A 21076-nucleotide genomic window follows, 5' to 3' on the forward strand; every position below is an offset into this window, starting at 1 on the left:
GAGCGTGTGTGTAGAGCGTGTCTGTTTATAATGATTGTCTGTTGTTCACGTGATTGTGGCGCGCTAAGCGACCGCTCTGTTACACACGGAGGTCCACAATAGTGCGAGGGAACAGCGCGAGCTACAGTCGGTGTGAGTCGTGTGTTTTTTTTTTAATGCCGTTGCTTCATAAGTTTATACGGGCCCTGAGTGAGGGGCATCTTAACATCTTTGTTTAGTCTGTATGTTCTGATCAGCTCCTTCCATGTCGTAAGCACAGATTTGAGCCAGGGATTCTTAACTTCCTCCGTCAGACTCAGCGTCTGTCATCTGCAGTAAAACCTGTACAGGAACCCCCGGCACCACATGACTCTCAGTATAAGACCTGTACAGGAACCCCCGGCACCACATGACTCTCAGTATAAGACCTGTACAGGAACCCCCGGCACCACATGACTCTCAGTATAAGACCTGTACAGGAACCCCCGGCACCACATGACTCTCAGTATAAGACCTGTACAGGAACCCCCGGCACCACATGACTCTCAGTATAAGACCTGTACAGGAACCCCCGGCACCACATTACTGTCAGTATAAGACCTGTACAGGAACCCCCGGCACCACATTACTGTCAGTATAAGACCTGTACAGGAACCCCCGGCACCACATGACTCTCAGTATAAGACCTGTACAGGAACCTCAGGCACCACATTACTCTCAGTATAAGACCATTGAGCTTCACATTCTGGGTCACACCAGCAATGTTCTGATTTGAGCTGAAATTAAGTCATTTTTCCAACTAGATAAACTCCAAATTTTTGATAACTGTAAAGTTTTGAATTGGATACAAGTTTTTTTCTCTTGCCATTTGAATCTTGAGATTGCTTCATTCCACTCATCAAACACACGGTTGGAGATGGACATTGGAAGAGCCTGGAACAGATAGAGAAATCATTCATTGTTATATTTTCAGTCCTTTGACTTAGATGATAATATTATTATTATTATTATTATTATTATTATTATTATTATTATTATTATTAACTTTTATTTATATAGCGCTTTTCAGTGACCCAAAGACGCTGAACATAATAAAAAAGTGGGGTGTATTTACAGACAGGGGGGACAACACGTACAGAACACATTAATATACAGATAAAATGAACAAGACAGAAGAAGTAGAGAGAAAAAGATGAGGATGTAACAGGGGGTAGAAGAGTAGGCAATGGGGTAGAGGAGGCTAGGGGTAGGGGAGGTCATAGGCTTGGGTGAAGAGGTATGTTTTTAGGCGGGATTTGAATGTTGTGAGTGAGGGAGAGTGGCGGACAGGTTGGGGGAGGGAGTTCCAGAGTCGGGGTGCTGTTCGGGAGAATGCTCTGTCACCAAAAGTTTTGAGTCGGGATGTTGGTGCAGTCAGGGTGAGAGAGGAGGAGGAGCGGAGGGCTCGGGAGGGGCGGTGGGGGATGAGGAGGTCAGACAGGTAGGGGGGGGCAAGGTGGTGAAGAGCTTTGAAGGTGAGGAGGAGTATTTTAAAGTTTATGCGGTGCTTATACATGCAATGCAAATTGTGTTCAATAAATAAGATAAGATAGGCCTTTATTTGTCCACACAATGGGGACATTTCGGAAAAATAAATAATTGTCTTTAATTGTTTTGTTTAGATTGTGATTCATATTGCAGCTGCATCTGCTGACAGTAGGTTTGTCTGCTCCTGTTACATAACTATAGCATGAGAATCCTTCATAAACACAACAGCACGGAGCTTGAAAAGGGAAGTACACTGTTTCAAAGACGGAAGTGGCAATGAAAAATGCACAAACACAGACCAAGTACAGAAATATGCCAATCTATGCATTTTCTACAGTCTGTGGGGAGTATTGAGGACATGGAAATACAGAAGTGTCTTTAAATGATCCAAGTGGCATGTTTCATTACAATGTAGACTTATGCAGACAAACTTTATTTATCCAGGACCAATTGAAACTTTTACAATAAAACATCTAAACTCCAGTGAAAGTAGGTTTAGGATTTTTATTGAAGTATTCCACAATTTTTATGGTTTTATTGCCCAGCGGACGCGCGTCCCCCCCCCAGCGGACGCGCGTCGACCAGATACTTCAGAGCTGAGCAGAGTTTAGTGAATATCATCATTTGCTCCAAGAGCTGCGTCTGAATGATTTTTACCAGTGCAGGGTTAGTTTTGGTCCTTCTTCTGGAGAGTGCGTAGGTTCGTCACTGGAGTAAAATCTCTGATTGACACGTGTCCAGAGCGGCCGGAACGTGCCGCGTCAAATGCTCAAAACTCAGGATTCGCACACTCGGATGCTCTGGACGACCTGCAAAAATGCTGGACTGTTGTAAAAGTACTGTATTTATTCAGGTGAAATGGGACCACAGCGCTTTCTCTGCATCTATTGATAGTGTTTTATTCTCCGTTAGCATGCTAATGTTTGTTAGCTTTGAGCTCAGAGTTGTGAAAAGTGCTTTAAACTCATCGTGGTGAACATTTTGGATGCTGTAGGTAAGTGAAAGATGCATGTGGACTACTGTAAAGAGTTTGAAATGACCTAGTTCTGTTTTTCATGTCCAGGCGCCGCGTCTTTTAAAAACAAATCAAAAGGACTTTCAATATTAATCTCCCTAAGATAAACAAGACATACATTTAATAATTTACATTTAACACTAAACAGTCCAAACCACATTTTTACGGGCAGAAGATTGGCTGTGGACTTGTCAATTCTAAAGCCCCAAACATTAGAAATGTGGATGTAGGTAACCATAACAGTGAAAGACCTCTTTCTCTCTCTCATGCTCAAATTAAAGCTTAAGTTTATTCTAAAATGAATAGATTGGGAAATGTTATACACACAGCAGCTCATAAAAGAAAACCCCACAATTCCGTTTGCCACAGATCAGGCAACACATTGCAAAAGAATATATTCGAACATGCTGAATATAGTGTCATTTTCCTCCTCACACTTTGTGCAAGAACATTTTCTTCACATTCAGCACAAAGCAGGCTACTTGTAGTTGACAGTTATAAAAGTTGTATTAGCTGTGCTTGGGTTACCTCTGAATGTGATCCCCTGTCTCACTCTCTCTCTCTCTGTTTGCAGCCACGTGGGTGGGCGGCGGCTTCATTGTGGGCACGGCTGAGGCGGTCTACAACCCGTCTATGGGCCTGATCTGGGCCGTCATGCCCATCTCTGCCACGCTGTGCTTCGTCATCGGTGAGTGTAGACCATGGAGCTCTGCCGGTTCACCACACACACATTCATGCGCTGCTGAAGTAAAGAATGTGTGTTTGTATTTAACTTAACATACTTGGATACAAATACAAGCAATAACATTAAAGCCGCAAGCGGCATCCAACGGCCCTCGCGGGCCGCCGGCCTTCCGACTCTGCGCTTTCGACTTGATAAAGATGGCGCCCTTATTGTGTTGAATTAAAAAAAGAACTTGACAGACGGCGACACATTGGACATGGCAAATCCAGTGCAAATGAACACAAGTGTCAGTCAAATGTGCTGCTCCGCCGCACAGAGACCGTAGCACTTAGAATATAAATATGGATAACTTTTAATGCCCCGCTTGTGTAGATGATGTTCCCCAAAGTAAAGCTTGATCGGGCTATTGCCCACGGAGGAGTTTGTTAAAGTGTGAAGCATAAAAATGTGGTCATTTTAGAGATTTCACTGTTTTCCCATTTGTGACATCTATTTGCGGGTCCGCCACACAAAGACTGTAGCACTTAGAATCAAAATATGGATAACTTTTGATGCCCCGCTTGTGTAGATGATTTTCCCCAAATATGAGTTTGATCGGACAATCGCCCTAGGAGGAGTTTGTTAAAGTGTGAAGCGTAAAAATTTTGTGATTTGAGCGATTTTGCGATTTTCCCATAAGGATAACATGGGATGTTTCTGTCATCGCGACGGTTACGCCGTACAAAATATGACTTTCGCTCTCATACTTTTATGATCAGGATGGCAAATTAGAATTTTGTGCGTAATATCATGTCATTTGGAAAAACTCTATTGTTTATAGGCCACTCTGAAGGCCAAATAGTCAGAATTCAGGGAAACGTTTGCGGCTCCGTTGCACAGAAACCGTAAAAGTTATCCTTAAAATTTGGATAACTTTAGATGCCCCACTTGTCTAGAGGATGTACACCGATTTTGAGGTCGGTGGGCAAAACGCCCTAGGAGGACTTCGTTAAAGTGTGAAACAGAAAAATGTGGATATTCGAGAGATTTAGCAATTTTCCCATATGGATAACATGGAAGGTTTCCGTCATGGCTACGACTACGCCGTAAAAATTAAGGCATAAGTTTGATTGGCCTTTTGCTCGGGACCCCAAAATAGAATTTTGAGCAAAGTTTTGAACATTTGCATAAAACCAGTTTTTGTCGATCAATGTTCACTCAAAGGTCACTCTGTAGGGGGCGCTATCGCGTCCATTTCAATTTTGTCATCATGAACTGGTCCAAACTAGAAAGTTTAACAACTGATTCAAATTTGGTCCTAATCGGACTGGTTTTGATCAAATGGGAGCAACTTTTAGATTTGCAATATCCCAAAATAAGTTGCCCAACTTTGCGGCTGCGCCGCACACAGACCGTAAAAGGTATCTCAAAAATTTGGATAACTTTAGATGCCCCACTTGTCCAGAGGACGTACGCCGGTTTTGAAGTCGGTGGGCAAAACGCCCTAGGAGGAGTTTGTCAAAGTTTGACGTGAACAAAATGGCTAACTCAGCGTGTTTTAATGTTCAAAGGAAGATGGTGGCCATAGGGTAAGTCTGGGGGCGTGGCCACCATAATATTTTGTTTTTGTCCTCACGAGAGGAATGCATGTCCCGAATTTCGTAGCTCCACGACAAAGTTGACCTCGGGGTGTCTCCCATAGGCGCAATGTATTTTGACTTTTGTCGGTGGCGCTGTCGCGCCATTTTTGGACGCAAAAAAAAATGGCCCAGAAAAAACAAAATTTTTCGCTGATTCAGAATTTTGGGCAAAGTTTGGTGAGTTTTTGAGCATGTTCAGGGGGTCAAATTAGAGCTCAAAGCGCTGAAGAAGAACAAGAAAAATTAAAGCCGCAAGCGGCATCCAACGGCCCTCGTGGGCCGCCGGCCTTCCGACTCTGCTCTCTGCATTTTACAGAGATGGCGCTAACGCAAGAACTAAGACAGCGACACATTGTACATGTACAATGCTGTGCTTAACCAGTGGAAATGAACACAAATGTCGGTCAAATGTGCAGCTCCAGCGCACAGAGACCGTGACACTTGGAATAAAAATATGGATAACTTTTGATGCCGCGCTTGTGTAGATTATTTTCCCAAAATATGAGCTTGATCGAGCTATTGCCCACAGAGGAGTTTGTTAAAGTGTGAAGCGTAAATGTGAACATTTCAAGGATTTGGCGTTTTTCCCATTTGTGACATATTTGCGGCTCTACCGCACAGAGACCCTAGTACTTAAAATCAAAATATGACTAACTTTGATGCCCCGCTTGTGTAGATGATTCTCCCCAAATATGAACTTGATCGGGTAATCGCCCTAGGAGGAGTTTGTTAAAGTGTGAAGTGTAAAAATGTGGTCATTTTAGAGATTTTGCGGTTTCCCGATAGGGATAACATGGGATGTTTCTGTCATCGCTACGGCTACGCTTTACCAAATATGACTTTGGCTCCCATACTTTTAATTTGGGGATGGCAAATGAGAATTATGTGCAAAATGTCATATCATTTGGAAAAACTCTTGTTTATAGGCCACTCTGAAGGCCAAATAGTCCAAATTCTGCGAAAAGTTTGCGGCTCAGCTGCACAGAGACCGTAAATGTTATCCATAAAATTTGAATAATTTTAGATGCCCCACTTGTCTAGAGGAGGTACACCGATTTTGAGATTGGTGGGCCAAACGCACTAGGAGGAGTTTGTTAAAGTGTGAAGCGTAAATGTGAACATTTCAAGGATTTGGCGTTTTTCCCATTTGTGACAGTATATTTGCAGCTCCACGGCACAGAGACCGTAGCACTTAAAATCAAAATATGGATAACTTTTGATGCCCCGTTTGTGTAGATGATTTTCCCCAAATATGAGTTTGATCGGACAATCGCCCTAGGAGGAGTTTGTTAAAGTGTGAAGCGTAAAAATGTGGTGATTTGAGCGATTCTACGATTTTCCCATAAGGATAACATGGGATGTTTCTGTCATCGCTACGGTTACGCCGTACAAAATATGACTTTGGCTCTCATACTTGTATGATCAGGATGGCAAATTAGAATTTAGTGCAAAATGTCATGTCATTTGGAAAAACTCTATTGTTTATAGGCCACTCTGAAGGCCAAATAGTCAGAATTCTGGGAAACGTTTGCGGCTCCGTCGCACAGAGACCGTAAAATCTATCCTTAAAATTTGGATAACTTTAGATGCCCCACTTGTCTAGAGGACGTACACCGATTTTGAGGTCGGTGGGCAAAACGCACTAGGAGGAGTTCGTTAAAGTGTGAAACAGAAAAATGTGGATATTCGAGAGATTTAGCGGTTTTCCCATAGGGATAACATGGGAGGTTTATGTCATCGCTACGACTACGCCGTAAAAATTAAGGCATTTGTCTGATTGGCTTTTTTGATCGCGACGCCAAAATAGAATTTTGGGTAAAGTTTAGAAAATTTTGGTAAAACTAATTTTTGACCTTCAATGTTAATTTAAAGGTCACTCTGTAGGGGGCGCTATCGCGCCCATTTCAATTTTGTCATCATAAACTGGTCCAAACTAGAAAGTTGAACAGCTGATTCAAATTTGGTCATAATCGGACTGGTTTTAATCAAATGGGAAGAATTTTTAGATCTGCAATATCCCAAAATAAGTTGTCCAACTTTGCGGCTGCGCCGCACACAGACCGTTAAAGGTATCTAAAAAAATTGAATAACTTTAGATGCCCCACTTGTCCAGAGGACGTCCGCCGATTTTGAAGTCGGTGGGCAAAACGCCCTAGGAGGAGTTCGTCAAAGTTTGACGTGAACAAAATGGCTAACACAGCGTGTTTTCATTTTCAAAGGAAGATGGCTCAAATTAGAGCTCAAAAAGCAGAATTCACTCATTGTTGACTATTTCTGTCATAGCAGGAGTAAGTATGCATGATCCATGCCTTCGGCATGGGCTAGTTCACTGTACTTGCCAGGGGTGACGGGGTACCAAACATGCGGGCGCAGACAGTTGCAACGCTGCCTTTGGCAGCGTTGCGGGAGCAATAGGCCCTCCGCCCTGCTGGGGCTCGGGCCTAATGATACATCGTTTGAAAGCTCTAAGCCTTCCCGATGCCGCCATGGGGTGGAATCATCATTACGAGCGCTTACGCGCTCGTCACTCCCTATTCCGTCGGGATGCCCCGCCCACTCCCCATAGACTTCCATTGATTTGAGCAGATACAAGCATGGCCCATGCCTGCGGCATGGATTCTCGCGTATCGCTGCTCGCTGCTGTTGTCAACAATGAGTGAATGGGCTACGCCCACTCACTCATTGTTTACTATTTCTGTCATAGCAGGAGTAAGTATGCATGATCCATGCCTTCGGCATGGGCTAGTTCACTGTACTTGCCAGGGGCTGCGCCCGCATGTTTGGTCAGACAGTTGCAACGCTGCCTTGCAACGCTGCCTTCGGGAGCAATAGGCCCTCCGCCCTGCTGGGGCTCGGGCCTAAATATAGCCGCAAGCGGCAATGATCGGCCCTCTCCACACCGCCGCCACGCCGCAAGAGGAGGGGGCGCTAACGCGCCCCAATTGTCCTTTTATTACGCCTACTGCTGAATCTGTGACGCTGTCACATCTTCTCCCCTTTGTTTTACCATCAAAAAGCAATTTTATTTTGAATTCTTGGCAAAATGTGCGGCTTTGCCGCACAGACACCGTGACTCTTTGAATAAAAATGTGAATAACTTTACCCCTGAAGATGAGTCTCACCAAATTTCAGGTTAATAGGGCTAACGCCCTGAGGGGGAGGAGTTTGTGAAAGTCTAAAGTGTAAACATGTTCTGGCGATTTCCCCATTGGAATAAAGTGGGAAGTTTTGGTCATCGCTACGGCAACGCCATAACAATTATGACATGGGTCTCATTGACTTTTTTGATCAAAATTGAGTTGTGTGTCAAATTTCATAAAATTTCGCAAAACTAAACATTTAACCTCCATACAAAATCTGTAGGGGGCGCTATGGTGCTGAATTAATTCATTTCACTTCAAGTACGTTTAGCGCAAAGAGTTTAACAACTGATTCTAATTTGACGCAATTCGGACTTTATCTGCGCAAACGGCAGAAATGTTAAATTTGGGAGATTTCTGAAATTCTAGCTACAGTTTGCGGCTTCGCCGCACACAGACCGTGACAGGTATCAATGTAATTTGAATAACTTTTGATGTCCCACTCCTCAGTAGCATTTTCACCAAATTTCATCTTTTTAGAGCAAACGCCCTGGAAGGAGTTCGTAAAAGTACGACGTTTGGAAAAACTCCCGAGTCATGCTTAGCCATTTTTGAAGCAATATGGCCGACATTTGGTTGGGCGGACGGCGTTGCCGTAACACACTTTGTGTTTTTGGCCCTCTATACAGTAATAATGTTGCATTTTTGCGTTACATGCTTATATGCACGGAACATGCAAGAGATGGGGAACGTATTTGTGAGCTACTTAGGGCAAATGAGTGCTTTATGCTATTATAAAGTGCTCGTTTAGTGCGCACTTTTGCACGGGCTTCGTCCGTTTACAACGGTAATGTTCCATTTTCCTACTACTAATTAGTATGCACGGGGCGTGCATGAGTGAAGGAGTGCGTTAGTGAGTGTTTGGAAGTGGGCGAGCGCTTCACGCTCGATTTCGTGCGCACTACGTGCGCACTTTCGCAGTCGTGCTTCGCACGGCCTTACGAGATTAATAGGCCTCTCGCCAGCTTGTGGCGCTCGGGCCTAATAATAATATTTTTAGCAAAAACAATATAGCCGTTTCCACTATAACAACAAATTATACATCGTTTGAAAGCTCTAAGCCTTCCCCATGCCGCCATGGGGTGGAATCATCATTACGAGCGCTTACGCGCTCGTCACTCCCTATTCCGTCGGGTGCCCCGCCCACTCCCCATAGACTTCCATTGATTTGAGCAGATACAAGCATGGCCCATATCTGCGGCATGGATTCTCGCGTACAGGACGATGCCAGGAAGGTTTTTGGAGGAATGCAGCGCTTCGCGCCAATGAGTGAATGGGCTACGCCCATTCACTCATTGGTGACTATTTCTGTCATAGCAGGAGTAAGTATGCATGATCCATGCCTTCGGCATGGGCTAGTTCACTGTACTTGCCAGGGGCGACGGGTGCGCCCGCATGTTTGGTTGGACAGTTGCAACGCTGCCTTCGGCAATAGGCCCTCCGCCCTGCTGGGGCTCGGGCCTAATTACAATCCTCAACTGTTATCTTGCAACTGTTTTGGAGTACAGTGTGGAGGGGTGAGCAGCGTCAAGTGGAAGAACTTACTTTTCCACAAAGATAAACGCTAATGGCAAAGCATGCGCTCAGTAAATCACCTCAATCTGAGACGGTCCTCATGTTTTCATGACCTTTGTGACCCGGTAGGGCTGGGCACCCTTTGATTTAATTTAGCTCATGGGTGACGAGGGTGACACGCGCGTGACGAGGGTGACATGCGCGTGACAAGCGTGACGAGCGTGGCGCGTGACGAGGGTGACACGCGCGTGACGAGGGTGACACGCGCGTGACAAGCGTGACACGCGCGTGAGGAGGGTGACACGCGCGTGAGGAGGGTGACACGCGCGTGAGGAGGGTGACACGCGCGTGAGGAGGGTGACACGCGCGTGAGGAGGGTGACACGCGCGTGAGGAGGGTGACACGCGCGTGAGGAGGGTGACACGCGCGTGAGGAGGGTGACACGCGCGTGAGGAGGGTGACACGCGCGTGAGGAGGGTGACACGCGCGTGAGGAGGGTGACACGCGCGTGAGGAGGGTGACGAGCGCGTGAGGAGGGTGACGAGCGCGTGAGGAGGGTGACGAGCGCGTGAGGAGGGTGACGAGCGCGTGAGGAGGGTGACGAGCGCGTGAGGAGGGTGACGAGCGCGTGAGGAGGGTGACGAGCGCGTGACGAGGGTGACGAGCGCGTGACGAGGGTGACGAGCGCGTGACGAGGGTGACGAGCGCGTGACGAGGGTGACGAGCGCGTGACGAGGGTGACGAGCGCGTGACGAGGGTGACGAGCGCGTGACGAGGGTGACGAGCGCGTGACGAGGGTGACGAGCGCGTGACGAGGGTGACGAGCGCGTGACGAGGGTGACGAGCGCGTGACGAGCGCGTGACGAGCGTGTGACAAGCGTGACGAGGGTGACGAGGGTGACACGCGCGTGTCACCGACACGCGCGTCACCCGCGCGTGACCGGGGTGACACGCGCGTCACCCGCGCGTGACCGGGGTGACACGCGCGTCACCCGCGCGTGACCGGGGTGACACGCGCGTCACCCGCGCGTGACCGGGGTGACACGCGCGTCACCCGCGCGTGACGAGGGTGACAAGCGCGTGACGAGCGTGACGAGCGTGACGAGCGCGACGAGCGTCACGCGCGTGACGAGGGTGACACGCGCGTGACGAGGGTGACACGCGCGTGACGAGGGTGACACGCGCGTGACGAGGGTGACACGCGCGTGACGAGGGTGACACGCGCGTCACCCGCGCGTGACGAGGGTGACACGCGCGTCACCCGCGCGTGACGAGGGTGACACGCGCGTCACCCGCTCGTGACGAGGGTGACCCGCGCGTGACGAGGGTGATGACACGAGCGTGAGGCGCGTAACGAGTGCGACGCGAGTGACGTGCGTGACATGTCTTCACTGGAGACAGAGCATGTCTCCACAGAGCGTGTCCCTCAGAGCATGTCTCCACAGAGCGTGTCCCACAGAGCATGTCTCCACAGAGCGTGTCTCCACAGAGCATGTCTCCACAGAGCATGTCTCCACAGAGCATGTCTCCACAGAGCATGTCTCCACAGAGCATGTCTCCACAGAGCATGTCTCCACAGAGCATGTCCCACAGAGCTTTTTTCTCAGAATCCTTCCTTTGTTTCCATCTTTGGCTCGGACTCTGCTCCGCTTTAGCAGCTTGAGCGGTCACTCATGACACAGCACTCCAGGAAACATTGAGTGATATTGTAGAAAAAGCTTCAGTTGTAGTCATCTGGACTCAGTTAGAAAAAATAGACGTTTCGACTCTCATCCAAGAGTCATTGTCAATAAAAGAATTTAGATCGAGAACTCCGATATTTATCCTGTTCTGTGGTAAGACCCACCCATTGGGCGGAGCCTTCCTGTAGTAGAAAGAGTTGTTTGTTTCAACAGAAACTCCCCCCTTGTATCTACCGAGCCTATTCAGAATTTTAATGGCCAAGCATTTAACAACTATATTGGCTCCACTTGTGGGGAATTCGGAACATCATGTGGAAAACACGCACAACTTTGTGGATAAAGTGAAACATCTCCAACTGGACCCAGATGACCTCATGGTTTCATATGATGTTGTGTCCCTGTTCACCTGCATCTGACCTCTGACCTCTGATGCAGTAGTAGCAGTGAGGATCAGACTGCAGGAAGACACCACCCTACAGGAAAGGACCAAACTGACACCTGAACACATGTAAACTGTTGGACATCTGTCTGAACACCACTTACTTTCAATTCCGGGGACAATTTTACAGACAGATTCATGGCTGTGCCATGGGCTCGCCCGTCTCTCCCATAGTGGCCAACCTGTACATGGAGCACTTTGAGAAGAAGGCACTGGCCTCATTCTCAGGCATAGCTCCAAAACTGTGGCTCCGCTATGTCGATGATACTTTTGTAACAATCAAGAAACAAGAGCTGGAAACCTTCTCTGATCACATCAATGCTGTGGACCCACATATCAGGTTTACAAGAGAAGACCCTAAGGAGAATCGCTTGGCCTTTCTTGATTGTTCCACGATCAGAGGAGAGGACGGGAAACTCCAAATAGAAGTATATAGGAAACCTACACACACGGACCAGTATCTGCTCTTTGGCTCCAACCACCCACTACAGCACAAGCTGGGTGTGATCAGAACCTTACAACACAGAGCTCAAGGTGTGTCCACCAGCTCAGAGGGCAAGAAGAAAGAGGAAAAACATGTCCGAAATGCCCTCTCAGCCTGTGGTTACCCCGCTTGGGCTCTCAACAGAGTGAAGAGAACCAAGAAGCAGGACAAAAGGGAAACTGAACAGAGAAGGAAGGGTGTTTCTATCCCTTATGTGTCTGGCCTGTCGGAAAAACTGCAGAGAATTTTTAGACAACACGAAGTCCCTGTTTATTTTAAACCAGGAAACACTTTAAGACAAAAACTGGTTCATCCTAAGGACAAGTTGCCGACTCAAAAACAGAGCAATGTAGTTTATTCGATCCAATGCAGTGAAGAAAGCTGTAAAGAACGTTACATAGGTGAGACAAAACAGCCTCTACACAAGAGGCTCTATCAGCACAGAAGAAATACTAGTTCAGGACCTCAGAGTGCCGTGCATCTCCATCTTGAAGCCTCTAATCACTCGTTTGAAGACGGTGAGGTGAAGGTTTTAAGCAGGAGAAAAGATGGTTTGAAAGAGGAGTCAAGGAAGCTATTTTTGTTAAAAAAGAAAGACCTTCTTTAAACAGAAATGGAGGGCTCAGATTCTATCTTCCTGGTATCTATAATGGAATACTGAACCCCTGGAAAGGTAGAGGACCAGGACCAGGACATTTAGATGCTAATCAGGTACTCAGGGTGGTTGAGCCAGGGTCTCACAAAGACAAAGAGGATTCTAATAGCCCATTAAGATTCTGAATAGGCTCGGTAGATACAAGGGGGGAGTTTCTGTTGAAACAAACAACTCTTGCTACTTCAGGAAGGCTCCGCCCAATGGGCGGGTCTTACCACAGAATAGTATTAATATCGGAGTTCTCGATCTAAATTCTTTTATTGACAATGACTCTTGGATGAGAGTCGAAACGAGTCCAGATGACTACAACTGAAGCTTTTTCTACTATGGAACACGCCTGGACGAATGAGGGATTACACCCACATTGAGTGATATTGTCCCAAATGGCGAGCCAAAGACCGCTCCCCTGAGGAGTGGAGCAGTGCTGGAGGTCACAGGCTTTGTCAAGCGATAACTAATCTGATACATGTGTGCGCTGCGCTCCGAGCTCCTCCTGTTACTATCAATTATTTGGCTTCCTCCGGGCGCCGGGCGGATCGGAGTGCACTGTGTTTTAGAGGCCGTATAGTCCAGATTACCATTAGCAAAGTTCCACTACAAATAGTGTGTAGTCGATTGTGATGATTAATTGGTTAAGCCCTCGTGGCTTGCGACGTCCCTTCAGATAAATTTAGTTTTTCTCTTTTGTGTGTTTACCATATTTTATGCATTATTTAAAAGTCCAAAGAGAAGCAAAGGGGTGTGAGCAAATGTGCCCCACCTTCAGTTGTCCATGCACAGCCCTCTGCAAACACTTAGTGGAGCGATAAAACGATATTGAAATATTTCTGATTATGCTGTTGGCTCAGTGTGGTTGCCCAATCACTCTAATGTAGAGGAAGGGCATCTGCCATGATTCACTGTGGTGACACATGAGGATGTGAAATGTAAACGCTCTAAAGGATGTAGCTAATGAGGAGTCATAAAGTATCTGCAGCTGTAATTGGTAAAGGAAAAGCCCAAATGTGCAGCGTCTGTGACTGGTCAGCTGCTTTCCCTGGAGTGACTCTGCGTGTTCAGACTCTGCTCCGGCCAAATTGACTTCTCTTTTTATAGTTTTCATTTTTAAAGAAAAAGATCATCATAATCTTAGAACAAAAAAGACAAAAGAACACAGTTCAACCAGAGAGCTAAAAAGGACACAAGTAAAGCTCAACAGATAAAAAATCACAGCATATTCAACGTTGTCCTTTTTCAAATTAAGTTTGGATGTTGTCTTTTCCTCTAATCTACTTCCTGTTATGTCAGTCCAGTCCTTGGTCGTCGGGGGGTTTTGCGTCCTTCAGCCAAAAGCACATTCCAGAGGTGTCCCTTCACTTTGTCCATGGCAGGAGACTTTAGGAGTGGATTGAGTGGTTTCTCCAGCAGTCAGCAGCACCTCCCTGTGAATAATGTGCACTTTGACATGTCATGAAAAAACACTCTTCCAACTAAACTCCAAACATGCGATTTTGTGGTCTTCGTCAGTGACGTACTATAATCTTCCCACTGTTTGTCTGTTACAACAAGACCACTCTCTCCTTCCCATTTGCTTTTAATATATTTAGTAGAGTAACTCCAGATATCATTTAGATATTATTCCCCTTAAATTTCAGATTTATAAGCCTTGATAAACATCTCAGTCTGAGGGCTACAATTGTCCTTAGCTTGTTTCATTTCTTGGTTATAATAACTATTATAAACCTATAAAAATCCAAGTTAAAGTATTCTTTCAACTCATCAAAGCTTTCCATGTGATTCTTTTACAATCTGGTGAAAAACCTTTAGATCAGGGGTGTCAAACTCATTTGGGCCGCGGGCCGAATTTTGACGTTCAGGCTGGGTCACGGGCCGAACATAACGTAAAACAATAAAGCATATAAAAAATAAAGAGCTTTATATAGCCTACGCTGTTTTTGAAGCACCTGAACTGACTCACCACTAAATACAAACACACGTGGAGCGTTTAAGGAGGTTAAGTTTGAGCCACAGTTTCCATCAAACCAAACTCTTTTCTCATTGTGGGCCAAATATTATGTACAAAATAAAACAATAAAAGATTTAGGAAATAAATAGCTTTTTTACAGCCGTAATAGTTGTGGAGACTGTTGCACAAATGTGCAGCAGGTGAAAGACTGAGTCCATGTTCAGCAGCAGCAGGAACAGGAACATGGACTTTTGATGTGATTTCTGATGTGAAATGTTCATATCACAGACATGTTTCTGCTCACACTCAATATGAGCTTCTATTTTCATAGTTTAAGATGATCTCAGTGACAAATGATTCATGTAGTGACTCAAATGAGGTCATTGTGTTTGTGTCATAGTCACATTAGTGTGTCACAGTCATGTTAAGACTTTATTACACTCTGACCTGTGTTTTTACCTGTGGCTCCTGATCTGTCCAGGTTTGTAGAGGATGTTTTCCTCAGAGCATCGTCACAGAAGTTAGTTTTCTTGTTGTTAGCTCCACATTAACTCCACTTTTAGCACAACTCTAACATCCACAAAACCGTCTCCTTTCTTTCTTCCACGTGTTTCCTAAAGCCACACGTCTCTTTCCTCGCTCAGACCTCTGCTCTGAGGTGTGTAAGTGCTGTAAAGTGCGCAAAGGCGCGTCGTTACTCCTCAGCACTTCTCCCTCGGCAGCAAAGAGCCGCGCGGGGGAGGGGCGGCCACCAGCGGCATTGTGGGACGTGTTGTTTTAGCGATAAAAACGAAAGTTCCGGATGTAACCATGGTTCTATGAATCTATTGAATTTTTTTTTGATTGAATATAAATTAGAAATGTTCGGTGGGCCAGATTAAAACGTTTGTTTGACACCCCTGCTTTAGACCTTTTGTAATCCAGACCTTGAGTCTCAGGTCAGTTACAGATTAATCATCTTTGTTTAGTTTGTATGTTTTGATCAGCTCCTTCCATGTCTTAAGCACAGATTTCACCCAGGGATCCTTAACGTCCTCCAAATGACTCAAGCGTCTGTCATCTGCCAGTAAGACCTGTACAGGAACCCCCGGCACCACATGACTCTCAGTATAAGACCTGTACAGGAACCCCCGGCACCACATGACTCTCAGTATAAGACCTGTACAGGAACCCCCGGCACCACATGACTCTCAGTATAAGACCTGTACAGGAACCCCCGGCACCACATGACTCTCAGTATAAGACCTGTACAGGAACCCCCGGCACCACATGACTCTCAGTATGTTTCCATTGAGCCTCATATTCTGGATCACACCAGCAACGCTCTGATTTGAGCTGAAACAAAGTCATTTTTCAAACGAGGTAAACCACCACATCTTTTTTATGGTCTTAAAATGAGTGTAGTGTAGAGTATATTTTTTCTCCAGAGTAGTTGATAGATATTTAGGTGTGGTACTCCATAGAGACCTAAGAGATTCCGCCATTTAAATTGGTGAATCTTTTCAAAGGTCAAAGGAGGCGCCAGTAAGAGAGAATTTTAGTTTTTTGGAGATTTAATTTGTATTCAGACATTGGACAAACTTGTTGAAGAAAATGCATCACACTGGGTATGGAAATGTCTGGTTTGGTCAAATACAATAGAGCATCATCTGTAGCAGAACTTTATGTTCCCATTGATTGTAACATCGTGAATTGTTTTTGATTGTCTAATAAATTGGGCCAATGGTTCCAAATACAAAGCAAACAGGAGAGACCAGGCACAGCCCTGTCTGACCCCTCCAGAGTCAGTGGATCTGTCAGATGACCATTGATTTTAATTCTTGATGTTGGACAATCGTAAAGAGCCCCAATATTTTTTATAACTAAATTGTTAATTTGAAATTTGTTATGCACTTTAAATATGTCCAGCTTACACGGGGGTCGGCAACCCGCGGCTCTTTAGCGCCCTCCTAGTGGCTCCCCGGGAGCTTTTTCAAAAATGTATGAAAATGGAACTAGTTGGGTATATTTGTTGTTTTGATATGGTTTGTGTTGGAGGACAAACATGACGCAAACATTCTTAACATTTTCCAATGTTGTAATACAGATCTGTCTTTATTGAGAACAAAAAGTAATTCTGCAATATATTGTATGCAGATTAGAAAAATAGGTATACTGGTATGCCTTAGGGTTCTCTGCATATGTCAATTAATCCTATATTTTTCAACTAGATACAGAACTCATTTCTTGTTCCTCCAGAGCCTCTTGAGCTCCACACGTCTAATGTAGCTGAATGTGAAGATTCCAATCTCCTCCACAGGTCAGGGTTCCCTCAGAGTGGTTCACAATCAGGTCCATGACATCAGCATTAGAAGGTGACATCGCCCCCTGGTGACACATTTAAAAGAGTGAAAACCTTTCCATTAATATTCCCTTCAACCAGTATGTATCTGCCCTCTTTATCCTTACATTCAAAACTGTCAATATCAAAATTACATCTCCCCTTCAATGTTTGCCTTTGTATGATGAATATTTCTATAGCAGTTTTTTTTTTTTTTTATGTTCAGTGTCGTTCAAATGTGTCTCTTGTAAATATACAATGTCTATACTTTTTTTCCATTTTTGTTAAAATGTTAGTTTGTTTGATTGGGTTCAGTGCCGTTCACATTGAAGGATGCGACTTGTAACACTTCATATTCAACATACACAAGAACCATAGTAACACAAAACAACTGAAAGGGTAAAAAAGAAACCAAAAGGGAACAGGCATCGAATCCAAAACCTGATCCAGATCGTAAAAGGGAGAGAAGTCCAATCCTAATGAAGGGGCCCCAAAAAACACCCCAGACACTCCTGACACCAATCCTCAGAAGGAACAGGATATATAAAGCAAAAGCAGACACTCAAGAGGTCTGATGTTAATAACTAAAAAAAATCAGGTCATTTGAAGAAATTTATCACCATGTGACCGTTCTGAGGATCACCTCTGCTTCTCCTGGTGTTCTGAGGAGCACCTCTGCTTCTCCCGGTGTTCTGAGGAGCACCTCTGCTTCTCCTGGTGTTCTGAGGAGCACCTCTGCTTCTCCTGGTGTTCTGAGGAGCACCTCTGCTTCTCCCGGTGTTCTGAGGAGCACCTCTGCTTCTCCCGGTGTTCTGAGGAGCACCTCTGCTTCTCCTGACGTTCTGAGGAGCACCTCTGCTTCTCCTGGTGTTCTGAGGAGCACCTCTGCTTCTCCTGGTGTTCTGAGGAGCACCTCTGCTTTTACTGCTCTTTCAAACACATGGTTTTTCATGTCACACCGTAGGACCCTCTGGATTACAGATTAAAACCTCCTATATTGTATGAGCACACCCAAGCACTGGGATGAGCACACCCAAGCACTGGGATGAGCACACCCAAGCACTGGGATGAGCACACCCAAGCACTGGGATGAGCACACCCAAGCACTGGGATGAGCACACCCAAGCACTTGTCTAACTGAGACTGGGACATTTCCACACTCTCACTCACACTCTTTTCATCCTTTCTAAGTCAGTATGGTATTATTTTAACTTTCCACCCAGTGGTGCCTGGTGTGTGAGAATACGTTTGAGGTAATATTATCTTGGCTCTGTTACACTTTGTAAATATAGTGCTGTGTGAAGCCTCTCAGAATCAGAAAAGGTTTGGTGCCATTGTCAGCGAACAAAATTCACAGGCTAGGAACTTTCTTTGGTGATTTTGTGTAACATTCATAAACAATAATGTAGCAAAATATAGCCGCAAGCAGCATTGATCGGCCCTCGCCACGCCCGCGCTAGAGCTGGGTTGAAATAATCGATTTTCCGATTTTTAATCGATTCGCATATTAATGACCGATTATCGACCCCGTCCACGCACTCGAAAATGACCGTCCACATTTCAAAATACCCCGTCCAAAATACGGGAAGACGGCCCCCTATCTAAAAGCCTGGCAACACCGCCACCCGGCAACGCAAGAGCTAACGCGCCCCAAATTTCCTTTTATTACACCTACTGCTGAATCTGTGACGCTATCATGTCTTCTCCCCTTTGTGCGGCACAGCCGCAAATTTGTAAAACAAAGTGCCAGGTTGATGACGTCGTCCACAGACCTGTTGGCTCTGTAGGCGAACTGCAGGGGGTCCAGCAGGAGGTCCAGCAGGGGGTCCAGCATGGGGTCCAGCAGGGGGTCCAGCAGGAGGTCCAGCAGGGGGTCCAGCAGGAGGTCCAGCAGGGGGTCCAGCAGGAGGTCCAGCAGGAGGTCCAGCAGGAGGTCCAGCAGGGGGTCCAGCAGGAGGTCCAGCAGGGGGTCCAGCAGGGGGTCCAGCAGGAGGTCCAGCAGGGGGTCCAGCAGGAGGTCCAGCAGGGGGTCCAGCAGGAGGTCCAGCAGGAGGTCCAGCAGGAGGTCCAGCTGGAGGTCCAGCAGGGGGTCCAGCAGGAGGTCCAGCAGGGGGTCCAGCAGGAGGTCCAGCAGGGGGTCCAGCAGGGGGTCCAGCAGGGGGTCCAGCAGGAGGTCCAGCAGGAGGTCCAGCAGGGGGTCCAGCAGGGGGTCCAGCAGGAGGTCCAGCAGGAGGTCCAGCAGGAGGTCCAGCAGGAGGTCTAGCAGGGGGTCCAGCAGGAGGTCCAGCAGGAGGTCCAGCAGGAGGTCTAGCAGGGGGTCCAGCAGGAGGTCCAGCAGGGGGTCCAGCAGGGGGGAGGTGAGGGACTTGAGGTGGGGCAAGACTTCTGTAGTCATTAAGTCCAGTGATCCGGGGCTTCTTATCTTTTCTTTATCCCATGGCAGGTTTCTCTTTTGACTTATTCATTGTTTCATGTTGCACTAAATCACCAAGACAAGTTCCTATGTTTATGAATTCTGTTCATTGACAATGGCAATAAACCCTTTCTGATTCTGATTCTTGGGGACAGGGAAAATGATGGTCAACGTGACATGACTCCAGGGAGGTGTTCAAAATGTTAGTCCAGCAGCTTTTCTGGGGTTGGATTTCCTAAATAGTCTGCTTACATCCTGTTCCTGAACTGTAAGAGTGGTGGGGGAGGTGGGGGACAGGGGTTTGCAGAGGGGGCCACAATGGGGAGAACAGGCGTTGTTTATGTAGAAACAGAGTGCGCCGCCTTGTGTTTTCCCCCGGAGAGAGATCTCCTTGTCTGTCGGCTCGGAGCAGCTGGAAGCCCTCCAGGTGTACAGTCCAGGACCGACTCGCTGAGCCACGTCTCCGTCAAGCACAAAACATCAGCTGCGCCAGTTCTTCCAATTTGTTTGAAAGTGAGCGAAGGTTAGACAAGAAGAAGATCCCTGGTAATGGCATACACGCGCCGCACTTCTGCAGGCGCACGAGCACACCGGCCCGCTTTTCTCTTCTGCGTAGCCCAAAAAAGGAACGAATTCTGCAGCAGATACTAAAAAATCACTATATAAAAACACTGTAATAATAATTATTTAGAAAATGTGAAAAAAAATGTGAATACTTTCCAGATGCACTGTAATTACTCTCACTTTTTTGTTTTCCATGAATTATACTAAGGGATGATTGGAACTTGGATTGTTCACTTCCTATTATTTCTGGGAAACCAATAGCTACTCACTGAAGAGTCAAACACTGAAATGGGCTGAGATCATGTCAGATTCAGGATATCCACTTTAAACCTCCAGCAATATTTTATTGGAGCTGATCACTTGACATGAAGCTTTTCTGTGACACTTCAGTGTGTTATTAAGGCCATCACAAGGGGGCGCTGCACTGAATGCTGTACACTGTTATGTCACCGGTGAAAAAGTTATAGAACAAAAATCATCGCTATGCATCCATTTTTGGTGCTATCACATTAAATTAACCTTTTCAATAATTAATGTCTCTTCTTCAAAAAATCAATTCAACCGTGCACAAAAATGTTTTCTATGAAGTACACTTTGTATTTTTGATAAAAACTCTGAAATGGCCTGCTGTTCGACTGTTACTGTAACTCCACACTTCAGAGACTGTGAATTTGCGTAAAGTGAATCGGAACATTGACACCGGCCCCTAAACTACGACTTTATTCTCATACATTTATTACTTTATTCTTGTTAAATTCTGAGTTTATTTTTTCTGGCTTCGACTTTATTCTCATAAGATTGTGATATTATTATTATGACTTTAATGTCGAAATTGAATTACTTTATTCTCGTAGTGCCTCCGTCATACTAATCCATGTCCTGTGACATGATAAATCTAAAGTTTCATGTAAATCTTTGAACAGTAGCACTCTGTAGCGCGCTGTGCTGTGGCGCTCTGTAGCGCTCTGTGCTGTGGCGCTCTGTAGCGCTCTGTGCTGTGGCGCTCTGTGGCACTCTGTGGCGCTCTGTGGCGCTCTGTAGCGCTCTGTGCTGTGGCGCTCTGTAGCGCTTTGTGCTGTGGCGCTCTGTGGCGC

At 46.0% G+C, this 21076-nt stretch overlaps 1 protein-coding gene across 1 annotated transcript in view; it reads left to right on the forward strand.

Moving 5' to 3' along the window:
* Window positions 1-1708: 1708 nt before the first annotated feature.
* Window positions 1709-21076, forward strand: part of LOC140350845 (high affinity choline transporter 1-like) — a 58912-nt gene continuing 39544 nt past the window's right edge. The window contains exons 1-2 of the mRNA XM_072436356.1: window positions 1709-1754; window positions 3096-3209. Of these exons, the coding sequence (XP_072292457.1) occupies window positions 1709-1754; window positions 3096-3209 (160 nt within the window). The remainder of the gene's footprint in view (window positions 1755-3095; window positions 3210-21076) is intronic.

This window comes from Eucyclogobius newberryi, unplaced genomic scaffold (genome assembly GCF_026437365.1).
Source record: "Eucyclogobius newberryi isolate DKJ021-1_F unplaced genomic scaffold, fEucNew1.0.hap1 SCAF_8, whole genome shotgun sequence".
Taxonomy (NCBI): Eukaryota; Metazoa; Chordata; class Actinopteri; order Gobiiformes; family Gobiidae; genus Eucyclogobius; species Eucyclogobius newberryi.